The 25,101-nt window shown below is 42.4% G+C and overlaps 1 protein-coding gene across 6 annotated transcripts in view; it reads left to right on the top strand.

Moving 5' to 3' along the window:
* Nucleotides 1-25,101, top strand: part of NCOA2 (nuclear receptor coactivator 2) — a 252,360-nt gene that overhangs the window by 174,051 nt on the left and 53,208 nt on the right. For 5 of the 6 annotated variants that reach the window (XM_006924020.2, XM_015598653.2, XM_025041208.1 and 2 more), the window contains one exon: nt 21,712-21,815. In XM_006924020.2, coding sequence (XP_006924082.1) covers nt 21,712-21,815 — 104 coding nt within the window. Of the gene's footprint in view, nt 1-4,004; nt 4,170-21,711; nt 21,816-25,101 lie in introns of all 6 variants that reach the window. The other variant, XM_025041209.1, reaches the window with a different exon arrangement.

The following is a 25,101-nucleotide window of genomic DNA, read 5'->3' as shown; positions in this document are numbered from 1 at the left end:
CAGAACCCTCTGAGCCCTAATAATATTTAATACGCACAATAACAGTGGTGCATGCACACACTTTATGAATAAATATGCATGTCTAATATACATTGGGGGTGTGTGTGTGTGTGTGTGTGTGTGTGTGTGTGTGTGTGTCTCAAACATGCTGATAGAATGAGCTATCAAAGAAGTTTCTTCTAGAGAATCCTCGTCTAGTTGGCGTTCAGTGGACGTGGTTAGCCCCACAGCTGACGGAGGGTAGGAGACGTCAGACGTGGCTGGGGACTGAGAAGGGTCCAAGGCTCTAAGGCCTCTGACGGTGGTTTCCTTCTCGCCACACTGTGCATCTTCTTCCCTTTATTGCCAAATTTCTTGCCAACGAAGTAAGGTGCTCTCCCGTTTGCTGTGTAATCGCCGAAGTCTGGCCTGTTTGCTCCCTCTCATCGCTGGCACAGCTCCCTGGAACACCAGCAGTGACTGCCCGTCCCTCAGCTCGGGCAGGCCGCCGCCTCAGCCCACCTGACTGCCCTCGAAGCTCTGTCGCTGCTGACCATCCTTCCCAAGGCACTTCCAGATTCGGTCCGTACTCTGTTCATACTTGTTCTCATCTACCCTGGCCTTTTTGTCCCCAACTAAATTCCTTCATCGGTTATAGCTCTTCTCAGCCAAGGGCGTCGCATCCGTGCTGATCACCGTCCACTGTGAATCTCTGCCCTGGACCTTCCCACGTCTTTCGTTGCACAGAGGTTCAGGGGGCGCCTTCGCTGGCCCCCCGAGTGTGCGATGTAGGGTTTGCTCCCCAGATGCCCAGCTATCTTAGCTATCAACGCAGGGCACCCCTTGTCTCAGACTGGACGCATTTTCTCTGTCACCCTGAAGCACAGAGGCCAGTCTTGTTTCCTGCGCTCACTCCCAGCGCCTTTCACCACAGCTCCACCCGCCGGAAACCCGGCCCCAGGGGCGTCGCCTTCTCCCGTCCCGCTGGCCGCATTCAGCCCCCCAGCTCTGCCAGCCCCTCCCTGTGTTCTGCATCCCCGCCCCTTATTTTTCTCATTTTTATTCTGAGCATCCTATTATTTAAGTCATCTTTTTTCACCTTATCTTTTTTCATTTCATCTTTTTTTCATCTCTGCTTCTCTGCCTTTTATAATCTGTCCCTGTCGCTACCAACATTAATCTCCTGACAATGTATTAGATGTATCACTGCTGTTCTCAAAACTTTCATTGAGTGTCTCCTGCCAGCAGAATAAAGTAAAACGCCTTCACGTGCCCTTCAAGGCCCTGCCCCATCTGGCCCCAGCATTGCTTTCTGGGTTGTCTTCTGCTCTGTCTGTCTAGCCGGTCTTCTAAGCAGAACCCGAAGCCTTAATTAATTACTTTTTAACATATAGCTGCACAGCTTTTGTGCCATCATTAAATAAGATATATATCTCATATTGGCTTTTGTAATATAATAGTTTAAACTTTAAAAAAAAATAACCCTTGCTACTACCATGTAAGCTCTTTGGTGGAAGAACCATAGCTTATTCATTTTTATATTCTTTCCTCAATGCCTTGAACATAGGAGATATTTTATAAGTGTTTATGTAAATAATGGACAAAAATTAGGGTTTAGATGAAATGTAAAAGCAACAAGAAATACAGTGTTTTCTTAAGATGCTTTAAGAAGGTATGAATAGAATAATGGAGGGAAAAGGTAGACGGCGTTTAAGGACCGTCATTAACTGCTGTGTGAGACTGAAATAATGCCACCTGAAATAAATTCCAGCGGTGAAGTCTGTAAATGACCAGGGGCCAAGCCACAATTATACTCAAGCATGATGATTTCTCATTAATTCATGCTTATGTTCGGGCCACGTTTTTACCATAGCTTGTCCTAAGCATACGTATATCCTGCACCCTGATTTGAGAAGTCACCCGAGAGGGAGGCCTGTGGTTGTCCAGCTTGGCCTGTACCTGCATTTAATAAGTAATAAAACTATTTGGATGGAAGAAGAAGAAAAAGAAGAAGAAGAAGAAATAACTATAGCAAGTCAGATGAGTATAGGTAGATAGGTGGATATAAATATGTAAATATAGACAGACATGAGGAAAACTGGGATAACAGAGGAAATCGGAAATAAAACTTTTTTTGACCTCCAAGAATATATTGAACTGTACCATCTTGGTAATAATGTTTAAATAGATAAAATCTGATAATGAGAATCAGGATTCCTTGTATCCAAGGCTACTATATTTTTTTCTTTAGCAGTATTAAAAGAATGTCACATAAACATACATACTGTTTTCAGCTACCTTCTCAAATCTTCCGGAAGCCTACTCTTTCTGTGCTCTGTCCCTACATTGCCTCTGGTTGCCAGACCTCTTCAGGGTTGATACTGTTGTCTGTTTTGTAGATAAGAAAACTGAAATGCAGAAACATTAGTAAGGTTGCAGCCTTAAAACTAGTAAATAACAAACTAGAACTCGAACCCCAGCCTGCTGGTGATTCTGAAGCCTGTGACCATCCTGCTGTGTTCCATGCCCTACCTCTCAGAGTGGTGGCCGTGTCTTGAACTTTGCCTGTGTTTATTACAAGAGAAAATGTTGATCTATCGAGAAATTCCTAGAGCAGCACACTCAAAACCAGAATGAAGATACATAATCGTTACTGCTGTATCGTTAGGGGTAGTTTTAAGATGTGTTATTCACAGAAGAGATTTTGATGGTTTGAGATTAGGTGTGATTTCATTAAATATCTTAAATCTTATGGAGATTGCAGTCAAGGGCTATGTCGCATTGTAGGTTGGAAAACTATTAGAACAGATAGCTGCCTCTAACCCTGGTTCCTGTGTGTTCTGCATACTTGTGCGTTTCTACCCAGGCTTCTTTGATTACGGATGACTATCTCCCAATATCGTCTTTTTTATTGTCTTTTTCTGGTTATCTCAATATCAAGGGATTTAAAAAAAAAAAGAGGCTGAGGTGTTGTTGACATTCTTAACATGGTTTCTCTGGATTTCGAGCATTCACCTTTTCCCAAGCGCCATATGAGTGACATAAAAAATAAAGGGAATAAGTTACACATTTACATTGTGTACTTTCAGAAGCGGATTACCATTAAACTAATGAAGCTAAGATCCAGGGCCTCTGACTTGCGCCCCCGTGAGTGTGAGTGCTGGGAGGTGCCCCATGTTCTAGATGTGGAGGCCGCATCTAGTGCTGCTTCCTAAGCATTTCAGATAATTATCCGAATCCTCTTCGAAGCTCTAGTGTTTTGCTTCTGTTCTCTTCTCATTCTCTATAAATAAGAATGAGAATTATACTTGATTTGTATGATTCTAAATTATATAAACTTCAGGCCCTACCAAACAGATCCGCCCCTATATACTGGCAAAGTTTATAATCTGTATACCAGGTCAGCTACCACTGTGAAAGTGAGAGCTTACACATAGGGAGTGCTTACGGTGGGCCAGGTGCTACTGTCAACGTACGTCCACATCCGTGCAGCACCCCTGTGGGACAGGTTCAGTTATTAATTCCATTGTCCAGAAGAGGAACCTAGGATTTAAGCGACCTGTCTGGAGTCACACAGCTTGAAGGTGGCGGAACTCCAGGATTCAAATCCAGATTTCTACCTAGCTCCAAAGCCGGTGTCTCCCAGGAAGTAGAAGGAGAAAGTAAACACGGTCACCCAGCTGTTTACTCCGCTCTTGTCTGCCGTTTGGGAGGCCTGCTGAGTCTGTGCTTTAGTTACTAGGAAGAGTATTTTGTGCAGATCCCAAATTCAGAAGATGATATATACTTTCAAGACAGCTCAGCTTTTCCTGTCAAGAAAAAAAGCTGATAAAAGACCCTAAGAAAATAGAAAGTTGATGTCTAGGCCAAAAAAGGCTTCTTGGTGTTTAGCCAGAGAAATGGATACCAGGCTTGTTTTAGAACATGCACCGCGTACCCCGACGTGAGCAGATGAGGAAATCGTCCTGTCACAATGAATGTCCCGCTTCCTCTCTGCCTGGTTAAGGTGTTCTCTCCGATTGCAGGAAATGTATTAGGAGCAGAACAGTACTGACAAGCACGGTGACCACCCCAGTAGTCCCTGCGGTATTGACCGGAAGTCAAGGAAGGAGTAGAGTCCGAGGGCCATGAGCCCTTGGCTGTATACGAGACCATGTAGACGGTGCTTTAACTTGTGTCCTGAAAAGGAGGTATGTAGAATGCAAAATTCCACCTGGAAAATGGATTTATTAGATTTTACATATTTAAATTTAAAATTTTAGCTCTCCATAGCTGTTGCAAAGGATACTTTTGTCTTATGTTTCTCATTTTTGTCACTTTGAACAAAAGCAAGCCCAAATTCAACATGATCATATTGGGGAAAAAAAAAAAAAACCTTGATTTTACCCAGGAGAGAAAAATTGTTCATTAAGATGGACTTCGATTCTGCTCTTTCAGTGTTAGAACCTTGATCACCTGTAATAGATTTAGTGTCTTTTGGGGCCCCTCAATTTGGGAAATAAGACGTTTTGTCTTATGGAAGGAAAACAGTGAAAGAAACGAGAGGCCTCGGCATGCCGCTCGCTGCTCCCCGAACGTTCAGAACCGAGCTGCCCTTTCATGCCCACGGCGACCGGGCGGCGGACAGCGCAGAATTCCCAGGTCGTTTGGGGGAGTCTGTCTCCTGTTTCTTTGCACCTGAAGTGCTTCTCAATAGAATGGTGATTCCTTATCGTAGCTGATCCGCATTAGACAGGCGCATGCACACCCCATTCTGTAAGAGCCGAGCGTCATCCTTATCTTAGTATGGCTGACGGGGGCGGGGGGTGTGTAAAAGGAGAGAAAGGGGGAAGAAAGCAATCCCTATTGAAATCGACAGGATTATTCTTTAACACCCCGCCCCCCAAATTAAGCTCACCTTCTTAAATGGTTTTTTCTTTTGCTAGACCATGTTCGATTTGTAGATCCTTTATGCTAGATTAGGAAAAAATAAGACATAGTACATTTTATTTGGAATATTGTTAGAAGATTGAAATTGTCAATGGTGAATGAAATTACTTTTGTCTCTGATTATATGGATGTATTCTCTTGTGTGATTGAATTGAGGAATCCATTTTTTTCCTACTGCCGTGCTTTCTTAAGAAAGAAGCATAGAGAGTCTTCAATTTTAAAAACCATTTTTTCCCCTGAGATTTATTTGTAGGTTAATTGTTTGGAATGGAGGATATTTTCTATCAAAACAATACAATTTGGGTGATTAGATTCCCAGACCAGTTCTATAAAGCATATAGTAACCAGCTTCTAGCTAGAATAGTTCTTCATATATGAGGTATATATAGCTGTGTTTCAAAAATATAGAGACAGTGTAGTGATAGGTAAGATGTGGGTTCTTTTAGAAGCATCGCTACATTTATCATAACCTTTTCTTTCTGTTATATGTCATTTCAAGCGTAGATACTGCCTGCGAGGCTCCAAGGACATTATTAAAAAGAGCTCTCTTACTCCAAAAGGTGGGAACCACTGACCTGATGTTGACCACAGAGTGAAGGGCACTTCAGAAGCTCGTCAGTCAGCACACCCACATATTTTCTGGAAAGTTCCGTCCTGGGTTTCCAGAGAGGCCTGGAGCATGCTTTCCTCTCCTTTCTTTCCCAGTGCACTGTGCCGGACCCCTTCCCCGCAGGCCCTCGCTTGCCCAGCAGCAGCAGTCAGGACTCTGGGGACAGAAGCAGAGCTCCGGGAGGGCAGGCCCCTGGGCGATGGTCAAGTTCAGACGCCGTGCATGAGAGTCTAGAAGCCAGGCTGCTGCGGTCTCTGGCCAGCAGAGTACGCTCAGACTCTGGGCCAAGGTCATCTTTCCTTTTCTTCATAGTTCATCTGCTGCCCATCCCACTGTCCCTCGAACTAACCACTTCCTTTGTTTCTGCTGGGATTTTTCTTCTTCCCTGGTCTACTGCAGCACAAAATTTGGTTTTTCATGGGCAGTTCTTGTATCTAAAGCAAATGTTCAATTCTGGAATTGTTTAGCTAGTGAAACAGATAAACTGAAAATAACAAAGGAAAAGTCAAACTTTCAGGAAGTCTTTAAAACTCAAAATAAATTGGGCTCCAGATGTTCTTTGACATATAATTGAAGCCCTATTTCAGTCTTTGTCTATGTTCTCAATTTCATCTTCACTCTTTAGAAACTCCTAAATTTACTTGTTGCGATCCCACAGAAGGTGCTTATGGGTCCCCCTCACTTCCATATACCCCTTTTACCTGTCTTTCTCCCTTTCTCTCCTTGTCTTTCTTTCCTTCTATCTGTTGAGAGACAAAGACCCCAGAGATGAATAGTGGGTCTCAGGCTACATGAAGAATTAAAGTATGGCTCATCTGTATTTCGGAGAAAATACTCTAAGCAGGGAAGACATCCTACATGGGGGTGCTGAGAAATGGGGCGAGGCCTCGACTGGCCTCACTTCAGTACTGAAGTGCAGGTACATTACCTGCCTGACCAGGTGGACTGCGTTTTTGGTCCCTACTTAGTAGCTTTAAAGCAATAGCAATTTTATCTTATATATCCATCTTCTAAATACAGTACTTAACAGTATTCAGAATTGTAAGAATATACTCACTGCCTGTCCTTTGCCTGTAGGACACTAAAGCTATTTTCATATTTTAAAAAATTGTGAACAGTGTAATTTTTTCCAAATTGACCCTCGGGGTGAGGGGATGGGAAGGCGGTCAGCATGGACCTGAAGGATTGTGGATCCGATGTCAGGATTTCTGAAGACCTGCAGTAATTAACATCCTTTCGCTGAGTTGTAGCTGGCTGTGTGTCTCAATCTGGTTTTTCTGTTCGGTCCACCCCGTATCTCCCTTACCCAGGATATCCTCCCCAAAGAACTACCTACCCCTCCCAGTTTTTCTCTCCATAGTCATCATTTAGAATGTTCATCTTCTCCCATCTTTCTCTGAGTTTCCTTCTTGTAAGTAGTTGATTATGATGATAATTCTGTATTGCTTCTCTTCTACATCTGAGGAGTCCCCGAGTTTCTTTCCACATACTATGCCAAGTCTTCCTCTTTTGGAATTGAGGTTTTAAAATTGAGCTCCTGATTTTCATATTAGGATAAGTGAGAAAAAAGATCTAGACACTTGAGTGTTTTACCTTCACTCCTGATGCACTGACTCATACTTAGAAAGGACAGATATGTAGCCCGTCTTGTAGACACCGTATGGCTAAGTGACTGTAGGTGTGTCTCTTTTAAGTTCACCAGCGCATTTAACTTTGAAAAGTTGACAGATCATTTTTATTCCTGTAGAGTATGCTTCAGCCTGGATTTTTGAGACCTGTAAGTCTAATTTCCTTGGCAATTGGGTTTATCCTAAGAGGATAATATAAAAGATCATTAACCTTCGCATTTTTATTTTCCAAAATTCTTTCAGCTGCTACACTTCAGAGAACTAATTAGGCCTTGTTAGCATCCTGAGGTGTATGCATTGTTCCTGGTGTGTTGATGGAAGTTTATTTTGAGTTAAGTAATCAGCTCTTGCCATGTTCAGTCTCTGATGAAAGCATTCTTAGTAAAATCTGAGATAATTAGAGTCTCTCTTCATTCAGCATCTGGATCAATGCTGTTTCCTGAATTTAACTCTCCAAGTAAGCTGTGTCTTCCAGCTAAATAAATAAATAACTCCCAATACTTGCAAATGTATAAATTCCATTTTTCTTTATTGCGTAAATCTACAACACTTCTAAGAAGATAGCCCACTAACCCCGTTTCGGCACTGGGCTTAACCGCGGCAGTGTGCCCTCAGCACACACGGGAGGGCAAGCCCTGTCTTTATCTTTGCATCCTCACTATCTGATTTTGTGTTTATGTTTCCTTTAAAAACATAAAATACTACTTTTTTGAAAACAATTACACATAAAAGGAGGTAAAATGCCCTGGCCCGTCCGCGTGCAGCCTGCCCAGGCCACTGGAAGGCCGCCTCCCGTCACTTTCCCCAGAGCACTGGACCAGCTCTGCTCCCTTTCATCGTGCGTCTGCTCGGGGCAGCAGGTGCAGTGGACACACAGCGGTGACACACAGCTGAGAGGTAGATGCCGTCTCTGGCAGTGGTATGGAGGGGCGGAGGATGGAAAATTGAATCCCCCGAGATTCCAAGATTTCCTAGAAGAAATCTAGAAATCAAGATTTCCTAGAAGAAATGAAACCTGGGGCCAAGAAGGCCCAGTCACAATCCAGGACAGGTAGTGGCACCCAAGAGCCCCGCGGCGCCACCTCAGCCTGGCCTGCTCTTCTGCAGACACCCCAGTCGAAGTGGACTCTCACGCACCTTCCCCTGCGTGGCCGTCACCCCGCCTCCCAATGCAGCATTATTTTAACATTTAAAGCAGAAATTTACATTTGGTAAGGTACTTGTGTTTTATCCCAGTCAGACTTAAAAATTTATGTTTTCGGTGTTACCACTAATAACTGAAGTGGAGAAATCTTACTGCTGTTTTTACTGTTTGTTTGAAAATTTGAATTTATTGGTAAAACAACCATGGAAATGATATTAAATTTAATTCATTAATAGCAGTGTCTCAAGATAACTTTGACAAAATTTACTCTGCTTATTAGTTTCTGATTCAGTTGGTTTTATCACAAAGGGATGTAATTTTCTTTTAGTAGAAACTTGTCTAGTTCTATTTATTTTCATTGTGACTTAGCCTTATGAAGTCTGTCCATTCCATTTTTAAACTTGAGTGAGTTCACATTTTTCCTTGTTATACAGTTATTTATCTTAAATTATTTTAAGAAGTTTTTATTTGTAATTCGTGAGCAGATTTATTGGATTCTCTGTAAGACTGCTTGTAATTAGAAATGCAGAATAATATTATTACTTAGCTCCTTTTTTCTATGGAGCTCAGAGTGCTTCACATGCATTATCTTATTAAGCCTCATAACATCCCCGTGAGGCAGGGGCATTTTGCAAGCGATTATGGATTGCTTTGCTGAATCAGCACAGCCATAGTGCATTATGATAAGCTTGGGAAAGATTGAGGTCATGTACTAACTTGCTCTCAGGAAACCCTACATGCGGCCAAATATTTTCCTTGGCAACACAGAGCTAACAACTGCCACCGTTCTAGTCTCTGGGAAGCCCACTGTCTGTTGATGCAATAAAAAAATAAAGAACAATACATTTTGGAAAAGCAAATCGGGACAGTGTGTTTGAGAGGCAGGCGAATCCCGTACGAACGAGTAACGGGGGCTTCTGGTCCACACTTTATGTCTGCGTGGGGAAGGCTGCCTCCGCTCCGGCTGTGGCTCTCAAAACTGGACCTTCCCCCGTTGTCAGACCTGTCATCCTCGGTCACTTTGCCTGCCTCACCTAGAGCCATCACCTGGCAGATAGGGTTTCCAAAAACAGGTTTCTGGAATTCAAACCACCCATCTGTGTTGAAGCTAAACCTATTTTAAAATGCCATTGGGTAGAACTTCTCTGAAGTCTTCATGGCAGCATGATACTAAACCATGTAGCATTTGGAATCCTAAGCAGGATAATTAAAATTGAAAATAGGAAGGATAAATTTTATGAAGACTTTATTTGAAGGGTTGTAGAATGGTGGGGAAACATCTCTTATGGTTAATATATGTAAAACAAAACTAATTTAAGCTAATTTAAGCCAGTTAATTTGATAGGGAGTAACTTAATTACTATTATGTCATATTCATATTTATAATTAGATAGTTAATTTTGATATATTCCATGGCCTATATGGATGATCGTAATTGACCTCCTGAGGATTTTTCTTTTGATTTATTCATCAGATAGCCATGGCGCTACTGTCTGTATGTCTTTCAGTTGTGGCTTAAACTTTTCCATAACCTTTATTGGAGAACAAAATTGTCAGACTTTAAATAAAATCATTTAAAAATTTTTCTTGCAAGTGGATAGGACTGCTTAAATCATTTTTATATTGGAGAGCATATAACATAAAATCCGAGAGCATTACTAAATTACTGGATGTGTCATGTTTTTTTCTCCTTAACTTAGAAAATTTGCTGGAGAATTATAGGGCCATACGCAAAGAAAGGAGGAGGATTTCTTTGTTGAAAAGGTAGTCAAGACACCAAATGGTAGAGGTCTTTGTAAATGTCGGCCTTTGTTAATTTCACCTTTTTTTTTTCACCTCATCATGCAAAGTGTGGTCACCTCTTGTCTGCATTTTCCTCGGCTTTGAAACGTGGGTGTGGGTCTGGGTGCCGTAGTTTCCAAGGCCCTCACCTCCTTGGGCTGCTGCCGCCTGGGGAGGCATGTCAATCTCTGAGCAAGGCTCACGCTTTTAATTACCTACTGCTTTAAATTGTGTAGACGGCTGGTTTATGATTCACTGCCACTCCTACTTAAATTGGAGAGATTTCATGTCATAAGGCATTTAAAGGGTCACTTAAAAGATGTATTTAAATCTATTCCTGTTGTCTTATGAAACATAGTAACCTTTTGAATGGATGTGTGACAGGAATTCTTTTTCTAGACTGTCTTTTGAACTTAGGATACGTGATAATGATAAAAATTTCATATTTTAGAAAAGTAGGAAAATCTATTTTGGGATTATTTCCCAAATGCTTCCCAGCCTTTCTTCTCTTTTTACCTAATCTCTTATTCTAAATATAGTGATTGTTCTCTACAATCAGACAAAGTTTGGGTACGTGTGTTAAAAATCTCAAATACAAAGCAGGCCAACTTTGCTTTAAAAAAACTCCGTAGAGCCATCTATTTGGCCTTCAAAACAGGTCAGATCCTTTATTTTACTGGGCTTTACTTCACGTTGGTCTAGACTGCTTACGATGCCATCCTAAGGTGACAGCTCTTTCCTTTAAGAGGGCCCTGATGATCTTGGTGCAGAAGACGAGTCACTCACCGCAGCTCTGTCCGCCCCGCACCTCGCTCTGCGCGGTCAGCTCTGCGCTTGTGCCACCTGGACACCGCCCAAGCTCGTGAAGACCAGGACCACGTGCGAGGAGCTGGGGTGGGGCGGGGTACCCACACTTTAGTAAGTAAAAACGTGAGTTCAGATCCAAACTATATTAAGCATTTGAATGGAACAGTCTAAACTGTTTCTGTGTGATATAAAAAATGGTGCTTTGTGTCGTTTCTCCCACAAAAATTCTGTTTGGGCAAAAAAAATCTCGAGCTCTGACAGTGGAGCCCTCCGTAGGCCTACTGCATCCTGGAGCATGACCCTGCATTCCTTTACCCAAGCTGGATTTCTCTGGAAGAAATACATAAAATTTTTTAGGTTTCATATTTGTATAGTGTTGTGTATATTTTATTTAATTGTTAGCCTCATTCCTGTACATAGTTTTAATAGGTTAAAAAAAAAAAACAAACTAAAAGAAACCCAATTTTTTAAACAGGCAGAGTATTAACAAACACAGAGAAGGACTAACGAACAGCCAGCGGTGGATTCGGGGTCATGGGAAGTGGCAGTGATGGACGCGCCTGCGATGGGCTTGAGCCCAGACCTGCACTCCCTTTTTTTCCTCCTTAAACATTCATGTAGGAGTCACCTAGTTTTGTTTGTCTTAGTTATAAACCTACTGAGCTGATCTAGAAAAAACCTCATTTTTAGCTACTAGAGATTTTTGCCTATAGGACGTTTTGGTGGTTACACATCGTAAGAATTTCTGGGGTCTTTCCGCAGAGATGGGCCTCCATGTGCCCCGTGACCGCGGGAGTAGTACTGCGTGACCTGGTGTCCTCTGGTCCCTGTCCACAGAGAGCTCTCGCTTTGGACACTGCACTCACCTCACAGCCGCCTCTTTGTTCTCGTGAATTCCAGCAGCTTTGGGCCCCGCCTTTCATGGTTGCCCAGAGCCGTGGTACCGCAGGTACTCGTGCAAGCTTCTCGCCTTGTTACCAATGCTTTGCTTTCTCTGCTAGGATGATATGATTTAGCATAATTTAATGTTTCCGATCCCTAAATTGATGTTTCTACGTTCTATTATCGGCTTCTTGCATTAGGTGCTTTAAATTGGGAACACCTGCTTTTTAAAAAGTGAGCTCATGAGGTCCTCCCATGATTGCTCAAGCAAAGGCCAGCAGTGAGAGACCAGGGAATCGATGGCCGGAGGCAAAACGAGACTGAAATTTTAGCCTCTGCGCGGCTTCGCTAAGGTCACGGGGAAGCGCAGAGCATCTGTACAGCTAGCTGTAGCGATCTCTCTGGGAGGCGTAGGCATCAGGTCCCGTGTGTGTAGAGGAAAAACTAGAAGGAAAAGATATCCAGATGGAAGAAAAACACGAGGAGGGAAAAGGTAGACAAGTAGAACACAGAACGAGTCAGGAAGCAAGACGCACGTCTGTGAAAAGGACGTGGGTGCACAGAGGACGCCTGGGCATGGAAGACGGGCCCCAAGGGAGAGGTGAAGGTCAGGTCCTAGGCTGGTTTTCAGCCTCCTCCTCGGACACGTCCCTCTGAACATCCTCCACGAAGGTGAAGCGGAGGCTTGAGATCGAAGCCCTGTGAGCGCTCCGGAGGAAGTGGGGATTCGTGGCAGGGTTAGCCAGAAGGGGTCACGGCAGGGAAAGGAACCAGCCCGCCTTCCCTTCCTTCCTCCCTGCCGCTCATCCCAGCCTCTGCTTCCTCACCTTTCTCGGTCATCTGTACGGTGGTGAGCTTGTGTTCGTTAGTCTAGTCACTGGGTGTATGAAGTTGAATAGACAAGCACCTTGCCGGCCTCTCCCGGGGCATCAGCCCTGCCCCTGGCCTGATCTCACTTCCTAGGTGGCTTCACTTCCTAAGTGGCTCTGCCGGCTCAGGCGGTGACCTTGCCCTTGGAGACTGGGGCTTCTCCCAGCCTGCCGCGTGTGAGGATCAAGAAGTCTCACGAAGCAGCCTTTTATAGTGGGTCGCCGGGCAAGTGGGCTGTTCGTAGAACTCTTCCCGGGTTGTTGGTTTATTTTCTTAAGAGCCAAAAGTGGCTGGGAAAATCCCAGAATCTGACTTAAAAAAAAGAAAAATCTCATGATGACAAAACTATTCATTTTTTTCATGAAGCAGGTTCTAACTTCCTAGATGATAATCTGAATTAACAAAGTTAGTCTGTTTCTGTTTTTCATCTCTCAGATGTAGAAAAGCGTTGGTGATTTTCTCCCCCCAAATGCCGTCCCCACTGGCCTGACCTCGGCAGGGATTATCCTGACGCCCGTAGCACATATGGCCTGACCCTTTTTCTCATCCCTTTTCTACCTGATACTTTGACTCCAAAAATCATTCTTAAACTATACCTCCATTATGTTAAGTATACAGTGAAGCTCTTCGGAACACGTTCCTCTAAAGAGGCGTCTGGATCTTCAGATCCTGGCTAGACTGAATTTTAGCTCCGTCCGTAGAACTGTTCAGCATTAAACGTTGAGCACCCACCATGTGCCAGGCAGTAAGTAAAAAGACGTCTCTCAAAGCCAGGGAGCCAACAATGCAGGAAAAGGGACAGATGTGAAAACAGTGAGGGGATAGGCAAGGGGTGGTGCAGAAACAGGAGGCACCCAGCTCGGTGCTGAGGAGCTTCTGGAGCAGCGACGGGGTCTTCGGAGATTGCAGTGCGATGCATTTGGGGAGATAAATAATAAATATTGCTAGAGAGTAAGATAGGAATATTGAGAGACGAGGTTTGCTATGCCAATCATCAGAATTAATGATTTGGGAGATAAAATATTTACACTACTTTGCCCAAAGTCTTTTGAAGGATCTTAGAAACAACTTTTTATATAATTTCCAAATTTTAATCTATTTATCCGAAACTTTATTGAGAGCTCCTATAGTGTAATTTTCTTGGCCTTACTCGAGTTAACATATGTATTTGAAAGAAATAAAACCTTTTTATAGTTTGGTCTTCGAGAGGCTACTCTGAAATATTCGGCGTTACTGCTGAATTAGAACTTCACCCCACTTCTCTTTCTTTCACACCCATTGACTTTTACTCTTTTTTTTGCTTCCTTCATTTAGTTTCAACCTCACCTGATAGCCTCCTAAACAAATTACAAGTCCTCCATTTCCTTATTCAGATAGCTCCTAAAGCCTTAGCTAGCAGAGCCCAATGAAATAGAAGTAACTCTGAGTAAGCAGTTTTCATACTTAAGAAAAAGATTTTGGACAAATTATTATATACTCACATGGCTTGATATGAAAGATTATCCACTATTTTCCTATCAATACATTCAATATTGATAGATAACATGTGAAGTGGGATACTAAATAAAAATTATGTAGTGATAATGGCATAATTAATGACAGAGGCGCTTACAAACAGAAGCATTTTCTAGCCAGTTAGACCCAGAGTTTGTTCTGGTTACTCTTCTTTTGATAAGTGTAGTACATTAATTTTAAAAAGACGGCCTGTGTATTTCAGACCTGTAGCATGACTGTTGGTTCTGTTTACGGAGCCACCATGCCTTACCATGGATGAAATGAAACCAAGCATGCTGCTTTCTCTGAAGCGGGGTGGGGGGGTGCTGGGCGAAGATGGCCTGGAGGTGGGTTCAGTTTGCAGTGTCTTCACGCCAGAGGGAAACCATGATATGTGAACAGGACGCTCAGTGTCAGAGGGAGAGACAGGCGACTTCGGGTTTACGTCCCTCCCATGACTAAAGAAAGTGCAGCTGCGCGTTTTTAATATGCACTGCAGGAGATTTCAGCGGCTCGATGATATATAGTGCATTAATGTTGAAAAGATAAACACATTTGGAGAGCACAGGAAGGGCCTTGTGTTTTTATGTGAGCAGAATGCTTCCTAATGAATGAGAATGTGCTGCTGGCTTCGCAGAGCCATATGGCAGCTTTTCTAATTTTAGTTGGGTGCAGATGCATAATTCTCTGGTTTTACCTTCTAGAACCTTTGAGATGCTACATAACTTTTCCTGTAATATTTAATCTCTAGTGCTCGGCCAGAAACCGTCTGTCATTGTTTCAATGACTTCTGTGCTCTGCATGGGTCTCGCTACTGCCAAGTTTGAGTCATTTCACCTGAAATCACCCAACTCTTAAACGTAAGAAAAAATGGAAATTGTGGGTATATTCCCACTAGAACCTTAAAATTTGTTGTGGAGGTGATTAGACTTGTGTTTGATGTGAGTCTACTGAAGAATTGATGGATTTCTGCATGAGTGATCTTACTCATTGTGAAACAGTGGAATTATAAACCTGCACAAAGTATCAGGTTCCATTTTTGTCAAAGATTCTAATACTTTAAATAATTATGCTGCTTCAGTAAAAGCGACTGTCCTCATGCTTGACCAAACATAAAAACAACTTTTAAACTCTTACTTGGCTTTACATGTCGGAGAGATCTAAACATGGGCAGTGTGAAATTTTTTCTATAAATATGTAAATACCCTGTGGATTATCTTTCGGCTGGCGTATTTTTAGTAATTGGTATTTGTTTGAATCCTGACTTTTTAAACATAGACTAGTAGCCACAGGTTTTCCATGGCTTCTTCAGATGATTTAAAAAACAAAAACAAAAAAACCTCCTCTGTAATGGCTCCATCGCCCTGGGCCTCTAACACGCAGTCAGCAGTGCTTACAGTTTCTAGGTCCCCGGTGGTGGTTTGCCGCTGCAGCTGCTGGAGTTAGATCCCCAGAGCCACAGCTGCCTCCCCATGAGGAGACTGGACTCCGTTCTGGGGAAAGGCCCCCTGAGTGTGCTGTCAGCTCAGTTGCCTCATAAACAAACAGACAAGACTTCCTGCCATTACAAGATTCAAAAAGTTACCCCAAATCAATAAATCCCGTCTTAGAAGAACATGTAAAGGTCTTTAAAAATATATACTACTTCATAATTTAAAAATAGCTAATTGTACTTTTTTAAAGACAGATTTTTTTTTTTTTTTTTTTTTTTTTTGTGGAACATTTAGTTTCTCTGACAAACATCCAAGACAAAATACATACTCATGTATAACTTACTTATTTTTTTAAATTTCCATCCAGCTGCTTCGAAAACACCCGCTTTTCCTTGTATTTTTAAATCATTTCTATTTCCAGAGATCGAGTGTTTCCCTATTCACCTTTCCTTTTGTTCTGAGAGAACATAACGAATAATCATCGCTTACGAAGAAAAGCATATGGAATATAATATTAATGGGTTTTCTCCAGTGTGCGGTATGGCTCATCCCAACACGGTCCCTAAAGAGATGCGGGATTTTGTTCTTTGCTTTGAAACTGGCAGTCTGATTAATTGGCATTGGATTTCTGGAGTGCAGGCACATGGAGGCGGGCCGGGACCCCTGGAGAGAGAGAGCGGAGGTGCTCCTGGGGACAGTCCCTCTGATCGGGGCTTGCGTTTGTAAAAGTGCGCTACTAAAACGATCGTGGCTTCTTCGGATATTTTAATCTTTTGAGGATCGAGGAAGGGGAGGATAGAATTATTATTTTTGTCGTTATCTCTTAGGTCATATTTTTTATCTAGAAAGTAATGGCGAAAGTATAGTAGGAGCAAGTGGAAGTCGTGGAGGGGAAATCTTTTTGTAGGCTCTGAAAGTTAAGTTTTATCCTCTCTCTCCAGTTTAAGAGTTCCATCTGTAATAACGAGATTTCATAAGGGATTGGTCATATGAAACTCTAGGGCAATCTTTTTACCATTGAGTTTACTGAAGGATATTTTTGGAATAGAATATATTTTTATGGTTAATGGATACTAAGTAAATATAATTTGTGACCGCTGAGAAAACGGCCTAATTTAAAAATATTAAAGTGTGTTTTAGCCTAGTAGTGCTGTACTTACAGAAGTATAAATCTATCTAATGATTTGAACTTATTTATATCTGGTACATAAAAATAGCATACTCATTACCGAAATGCTCCATCAAGATACCGTGTCGGGTTAACATAATAATATATTTCGAAAGAGTCCTTTTCTTTCTCCTATCAAGGCTTAACTGAACATTGAATGGAGATCATAATTACTTCATGAAAAGTACCCAAACAACGTAAATTCATGGCCTATTTAATTTAGATTTTATTTACATCGATAAAACCAAATTTCTGGGTGTTTTCTATCACTTCATATTATTGATTTTTTTCTTTTTCATATTGAAAAAATAGTCAAAGCACAAATTTAATACAGAATTGAATAATAGATGACAAATTAGCTGGAAAATACTGTAACCAAACATTTAGTGAGGACAGGAGTGAAAAGCCCTAAATTCTTTACCCTTTGCTTCTCATTTGTTTACAGTCTGAGTAGTGAAAATTTCCCATTCTCTTAATATATATGAATAATATTTGTGTGCATATTGCAACGTTTTTCAAAGTTCTCGCAAAAAATTGAGAGACTCATTCAAAGTTGTTTTTTTTTTTTTTCCAAATCACCTGTTTTAATAAAACTTTAAATCGATCTGTGTATGTTTTTGTTGTTTTCGTTTGCAGTCAGGGATCCCTAGGGTTCCGGCTCAGACACGCTCTTGGCCAGTGTTCGTTACCATTGGCCTTCGGAGGCCAGGCGGAGATTTCCTCGGTGCCAGATGCCAGAACTCATGCCCACCAGTTTCCCGTCAGGCTGTTGCTTTTGCCGTCTCCTTGTATTTCCTGCAGAATCTAACTCAGTTACAGTGTATGTGAATATTTCCCGCTACATCCAACCATTTCCATCTCTTCTTTGAACTTAAACGTGTTTCTCCCGGTTCAGCCCTCAGTTGTGCTCATTTGGTTCGAATGTAGTCGTTTTGCCCTCCCGGCTACATGGAGTCTCTCAGCCGGCGAGGATTATTCCCACCATTCGCACTGCTCATGTGGTGGCACCCAGACACAGACGGAGACCGCAGATGGGGACCGCAGATGGAGGGGACCGCCTGTCTGCGCCCAGTGTTACTGGTCATTTCCTCATTTCCTCATGGTGGCCGCTCACTCTCGGGGCCTTCTTGTTAGCTGCCGCTTTTCTCCTTTTAAAGATTTATCAGTTGCATATTATAAGGAGGAAAAAATGACGTTTTATTATTATAAATAATTTTTTAGGACAATAATTATTTTTATTCAGGCTTTCCAGTAGAACCCAAACACATGTTTTGTCAAATCTAAATTATCTATCTCCTACTCCAGATTTTAGGCTCTTAACCTAAGTTATATCTTAGATATCTAAAAACAAAAGAAAATGCTATGCAGATATGATCCTTATTCTGCCTATTTTCTGATAAAAGTCTAAAATTCTGTGTCTGCACATGTTAGAATATTTAAAATACCCCAGCATGAAAGTTTATCAGTGTTTAGGAACCTTCATGATTGGGTTCTGTAAGTTTGAGTTTTTAAATTCCACAAAATATTAATGGATGAATTTAGGAAACTTTTGGGTCTTCAGAATGATGATCAGATCCTCAAAGTGTAAACATCTCACATGGCATATTGTCTGTAAGGGACTAGGAAATAGATTGTCACAAATGTTATTTTGTATTTTTTTTCCCCTAAAACCTGGCATTATTATAGACACCACAGAAAAAAACAATTCATTGCTGTTGTGATATCAGACGCCTGTGTGACAAATAGCCCGATGCTTTCTAGCGATCACCAGTAGGGGCAGACTTGCCTTTGTGAGTAGCAGCTGTTGCTTCACGTCTCACGCTCCCGCAGCCTTAACCTAAATTAAGTCCATTCTTTAAAAACAGTCAAACCACCAGTTGTGACAGTAAAGGGTAGGAGATGTCAGGACCCAAGGAGAACACGAGATGCCCTGAAACTCACTGTCTAAGGCGAACGAGATGGACCGTGATTGAAGATGGGGTCTCCTCGGGAAATCCTTCTCCGTATTGTTGGCCCTGCCCACCTAGTGCATCCCTCCCCCTGCGCCCTGGAGGGCTGGTGGGCCCAAAGGGGGAAATCAGCCCCTTTTCCCACCCCTCCTCGTTGCCAGTTGCTTCTGCATTTCTGGGATTAAGTGCCAGTCAGCCACCAAATGCAGGCTCCTAAGACAGTGCTAGCCATTGAGGATGCAGACACAGTCGCTCCTTCATGAAACGTACCTTCTGGTGGGGATGGTGTCCTGTTTCACGGACTGAGGTTCTCCCTGCAGGAAGTGGGAGAGTAGGGTGCCTTCCTAGGAAAATGGGTCCAAATCTCATGCAAAGAAGTCCTTTTCAGTCTGCGGATTCTGCTCTGTGGGGAGGCCTTCTCGTGCACACCGCTCCAGCCTGAGAGTCACCACTGCTACTGAGAGATGTTAGTGATGAGAGCCTGGTATGCTTGCCACGCATCAAGGACGAAAATGAATAGAAATACAGTAGCACCACATAAATATATAATATCTATTATATGAGTTTTGAGATTTAGTATTAGCAAAGCTCAGGGATCTTTAGGTATGAAGCCTGCTGAGCCCTCTGAAATGCAGGCCTGCGAGATTCCAGCAGTCCCCCCTTATCCGCAGGGGATATGTTCCAAGACCCCGCCGTGGATGCCTAAAACTGTGCATTACATGAAACTTTATATACTATGATTTTTCCTATACATATGTACCTATGATAAAGTTTAATTTATAAATTAGGCACAGTGAGATATTAACAAAAATAACAATAAAATAGAGCCATTGTAATAAAGTCGCGTGAATGTGGTCTCTCCCTCAGTCCCACGGTGTCGTGCTGTCCTCACCTTTGCTTTTCCAGGAGGCACCTGCAGCTGCTCCGCGGTACGTCCAGACTGCCAGCATTACCACTCTTGCACTTCCGGTCCATTAAGTAAAATCAGGGTGACTTGGGCACAAACACTGGGATGCCATGACAGTTCAGTGGTGACCAAGGTGAACACTGAGTGGCGGGGGGGAAGGAAGTGTCTGCAGCAGGGAGACGCTGGGCAAAGGGGTGATTGCTGTGGGAGGCGCAGGGACAGCTCGCAGCAGGTGACGGCGCCAGTCCCATCCCTGAACTGGCTGGGTAGGGAAGCGAGCAGAAACTGCAGAGAACCTACAAGCTTACCAAGTAAACTGCCAAAGAAAAGAAAACGTATGCCCTGGCGTGCATTTATTTGGGGTATATTTTGCAGTGAAAAAGTTCTAGGGAAATAGAGATGAGTAGGCCATGTAACGTCAAATGTCATATAATTTTCTGCAGAACCTGAGGGGTTCGTTGCCTCGGTTGAGGCTAAGGAATTGGGCTGAGACTAAGCGTGCAGATAGGACAAGTGTGAAGGGACCTGACAGTTAAGACCGAGGTAGGAAAGGCAGCAAGAAAGAAAACAAAAATGAAGTGAGGACGATCAAATACACACAGTATTGAGTTATAAAGGCTAGCAGACGAGTCGTACCTCAGTTGATAGCTGGCCACAATTATTTAGCTCTAAGAGGGTGAATCAGGAATATAGTAGCTATAGTAGCGTAACTGAAAAAGGTAGAGACAGTCTGTGATGATAAGCTCTGCGAAGAAATCACTACATTTGGAAGTCAGTAACAAAGAACTAATAACTACAGATCTGCTAATTATACAATACGTTTGTTAACTACTTTGTAGTGTTTGAAGTGTGGTTTACATATCATCCATCCATTTACTCCTGTCACCGTGTGTATATGGAAGGCGGGCACTGAGCCCTGAAAACACTGAAGTTACTTGTTCTGACTCATACTCTCAATTTTGCATCTGAGCTTAGACTTGAACGACACAGGTCATCGTCCCTTGTCACTGGCAGAGATGCATGTGGGAGCACTCCATCCTGGGAGTGGCGAGGTTTGGAAGACCTGCATAATTTTCCTGATTACTCTCTAGGTTCTCAAGTACAAATAAAGCTTTATGGGTTTCCAAAATACTGTATAAAATCCTTTTTACAACAACAAAAACAAAAAACAAAAAAACCCCCGAAATTTACCAAGATCGTGAAAGCAGGTCGATTCTGGGTAATAAGTTGATCTACAGTTTTCTTCATTTGCTTTTACTTACAGTGATAGCATGTAGTGTAAACAAGAATATAATTTATTCAGGCACATATAACTGGCACATTGTTTCTATGCTGTTTTCTATTGTGTTGTCCATATGTATCTGATCGGTTTTACACTTGTTTTGGTATTCTTGAAACCACTAGTTTACATGTATAGACAAATATGCATCTATTTCTTCTGCAATGATTTTCCACAATGGAATGAATGTTTTCCCACACCTCGGGGGCCTAAGAGCTGCCTCGCACGTTTTAATCCAGGAGCACATATTTTTTACACCAGATAAAGGGACAGCCACTGAAATTCTGTGGGTGCCTGGTAAATCGTTAAGCACCTTCGACAAGACAGAGACTTTACGTGTGAATGTGACTGGAGGTGGAACAGTGCAGAAGTCAAGGCGGTCGTCAGGGTGTCACGTGGGAGCAGCGTGACAGGGTGGGGCTCCTTTCTGTTGCTTCTTCGAATGTGTGCAGGCGCGTCTCTGATTATGCGACGAGTTCTAAGCCGCAGACCCTCCCATTTTCCTAGTTTGGGGACTCTGTTGAGTAGAAACTAATCATGCCATAGTATCTAGCGTTTTCATAATCTAGAAAAAAATGCTTGTCAGGGACCGGCATAAAACCACTAATCTCGTTTTATCAGCAGCCTGAGAGGGGACCTGAGCCGCAGGTTCTGGAGGTGAGAAGGTCACGTTTTGGCTTCTACTTCCTGCAGTCTGTCCCGTTCGGTGGCAGGGGGGATGTCCTCTTCTTCCTTATAGCCATACCGGATCCCGCTAGAGATTTTAGAAATCATTACAATAAAAATGTTTCCATGTCACTCCGTCCTTGAAATAGCACTGCCATTTAATTCTCACTCGTGTTTGTTGCAGAGAAGGCAGCAGCTGCCAACATAGATGAAGTGCAGAAGTCGGACGTGTCGTCCACAGGGCAGGGTGTCATCGACAAGGACGCGCTGGGGCCCATGATGCTCGAGGTAGCACTCTCACTTTGGTTCTGTATTTTTCAGTGTTGTTGACTTTCAGTTATTAAATTCGTTTTCAGGTGAATATAATTTAAGGCTAACCCACAGATGATTTTCCCTCTTAGATTGGAGTACTGCTTACCTCTTGAGTTTATTAAGATGCATCTAGCTTCTGGCTCCTGATTCCAGCATATGTACATTTCAAATGAATAAGATAGAATGAGATGACCTAGATTAGAACATAAATTGACAGGCTTTCACTGCCATTTGAGCATTCATTTTGGAAAATCATGTTCACAAATCCTGTTAAATTCTGTGATATATTTTAGTTTGAAATTCTCACAAAATTCTTAGATTTTATATATACCATATACTTGTGCCTATATATACAAGTTACAATTTGAGGACCAAAAAGTGGTTTATGCTTTTTATTTATGCAGCTTCAAACTAGTTTATTCCTCTCATAAAGACAAAAATTGAAGTGATAGGCAGAACTTTTAAGATCAGCATCGCAAGTGTAATGTCTGGCCTTAACTGCCTGTTCTTTATTAACTTACGGAAGTTTTATGACCAGACTGCTGTCTAGAATTTGTAAGCCTAGCTTTCCTACTTTATTAACCAGTGTTAAACACCAAGTGCTTCACTGCACCTATTTCAAAATTAAAATTCAAGATGTAGGCTTGGTAAGAGGAGGGAAAAAATGTCAGTGGGTATAAAACAAGAAGCAGAGGAGCCTTGAGACATAAACTATGTCAGTTCTCAGGGTAATTTACTTGGCTAACGATATGAGGAGAGTGAAAAGTGCCGCGTGGCCAGGAGTTCTCAGCATCGTCATCGCGGGGCGTTCAGCTTGCCGCCGCCGCCGCCGCCATCGTATGGAAGAAACCGGGATTTTTAAAGCAGAGATAACCAACAATCACCCCTCTTTTTTTTTCCGGTTGGTTCGTAAGATGATTTTTATTTTTAGAAAATTTAATTCTGTGAAAATCTGCCATATAATTGGAAGGTAGGGGGGACACAGAAAAAAATGTAAAGATTGTCCGACCCAGTCTTTGTGTTTAGAAATGACAGAATTCATTCCTGGAATGAATTCTGCTGCCAGAACACTAGACGGCCCCTGTTGACTCTTACTTATTTCTCTGGAATCACTGGCTTGAAAACATCCAATTACAATTTTCAAGGAAAAAGCAAAAACACCCTTAACCTGATTTTCCAGAGTCAATAGGCAGCGGAAGGCCGAGGAGCGCTACTTCCCGCTCAGTTCTGAGAAGCAGATACGAAACCCTCACTAGGTGGACTATTTAGAATTAGAAGAAAGAAAGTATATAACTTCCTGTGGGAGGAAAAAAATTGAATTACAAACAATTGATTTGAAAATTATAGAAATCTAAATTGTTACAATTAGGAAACTTCCATTTATCTGTGTTTATTCCTTGCATCTGTGCGGGGGGCAGTGGGAATTTATGTAGGGTGGAAAATCCTGGGAAGACTTTTGGGGCTTCTAAAAGGAAATACTTAGAGTAACCACAGGGCTGTGACTCAAACCCTCTGAGAGCAAGTTCATTAACTGGAGAAATCAGATCACTAGATGTCAGTGGGCCTTATCTCATAAAATCAAACCAACATTATGCTGTTTCGAAATAGTCTTCTGAGAATTCAGTGCATTGAGGGCAAGTCGCCGAGTAGCAGGACTTCAGTGCTAAATGTGTTAGAGACGTAATGCTTGCATCTAGTGACTTAAGGTTGGGATTTAAATCTTTATCTCTGTTTACATGCAATAATTTAAACAGAGGAAACGTGTTCTCATTGAGCGGTTCCTAGGCATAGATGCACACTCATGCTGACACCATAGCATAGTGGTCGCTAGGCAACAAAACCAAATGTCAGCTTTTTTCATCAGAGCGTATCATAGTGAGCTTTAAAAAAAACACAGTTTTATAAGATGAAACAGTTTCATCTTTCAGTTATATTATGCCACAAATCAGTCTTTTTACCAGGGTACAAAAGCAGCAGGAAGCTGCATGCTCTTTCAGAAGCGAACTATACGTAATAACATAATTATGAAAGTCCCTGTTGAATGTGTACCTAAAGCTGTGAGCTTAAAAGGACACTTGCTACATAACTAATCAGCTGACTGACTTCCTGTCCCCCTCACAGACACACAGGTTTGTATACACACTCACGCGAGGTTTTGAAGGGTTGGTGCCAAGTGACTACTAAAAGCCGTTTATATATAATATAGAGTCTTGCTTTGCCCAGTATATTGTTTATACCATAGGGAAAACCTGAGGAAATATTTAAGAAAAAACTTAGACTGGGGTGGTGGTGGATTTGTTTTTTGGTGGTGGGGGGGTGGGTGGCAGAGCTTTTCACTAGTGCCTTAGGGTCAGTTCTAATTCGAGAGAGCACTTAGTTTTGTGATGAAAATAGCAAGAGCTTAGGCAAATCACTTAGCCTGTTTGAGCCTCAGTTTCTTCCTCCTCTGTAAGTTCCTTCCAGAGTTGTAGATATTAAAATGACACAGCGTGTTTAAGGCCCAGTGAACATGCTCAATAGTTCTTGTCCTTTATTTCGGAAATGATCTTAGAGTTTTCCTCTCCTTCCCTAGTCCATTGAGAATGTCAAGGAACAGTGAGGCGGTGTACCCACTACAGGGAAACGCTCCTGTTACCTAGGTGACTTAGGAACTTGAATCTTAGCAATCTGGAGAACAAGGACGATGCAAGGGCACCGTTAATAACTTTCCAGTTCTCACTGTCATAAACCAAAACCTCGAGCCCCCTTTAAAACCTCAAGTCTCAGGACCGTGCTGACCACATCTCAGCCTGAGGTCCCAATGAAGGCCTCATATCGGAGACACTTCCCAGGCCCTTCCCCCCAGTGCACCAAACAGTAAAGGACTGATGTTTCTTCAGAGGTCTGAGGTCATCTGTGATTCTTCTCATTTAAACCCAGGCAGCTTTAAAAGCAGTAAAATGAGGGGTTGGGGGTGGGGGCGGGTTCTTGGTATTTATCCTTAAACTGGGGGGAGATTATCGTGACCCTTCCGCCTGCTATATCACACAAGAAACTTCACAGCATCACTTTGGACTGGGTCAGTGACGTCAGGTCGCCCTTGGTCCGGTCGAATGCATCAGCCTCATTTGGAAAGTACAGATAAACGCCTGTACACTTTTTGGCAGTCCTTATCACATTAACAGCATTAGTGTTTGTCATTCAGTTTGAGACGAGAAACCCTGATCTAGCCCTCTCCCTTTACTAAGATGGGGTAATTTCACCAAGAGAAAACGCGTTCTTT

The sequence above is a fragment of the Pteropus alecto genome, unplaced genomic scaffold (assembly GCF_000325575.1).
Source record: "Pteropus alecto unplaced genomic scaffold, ASM32557v1 scaffold87, whole genome shotgun sequence".
Taxonomy (NCBI): domain Eukaryota; kingdom Metazoa; phylum Chordata; class Mammalia; order Chiroptera; family Pteropodidae; genus Pteropus; species Pteropus alecto.
The sequence above is the reverse complement of the archived record's forward strand: the minus strand, read 5'-3'. Positions and strand labels throughout refer to the sequence as shown.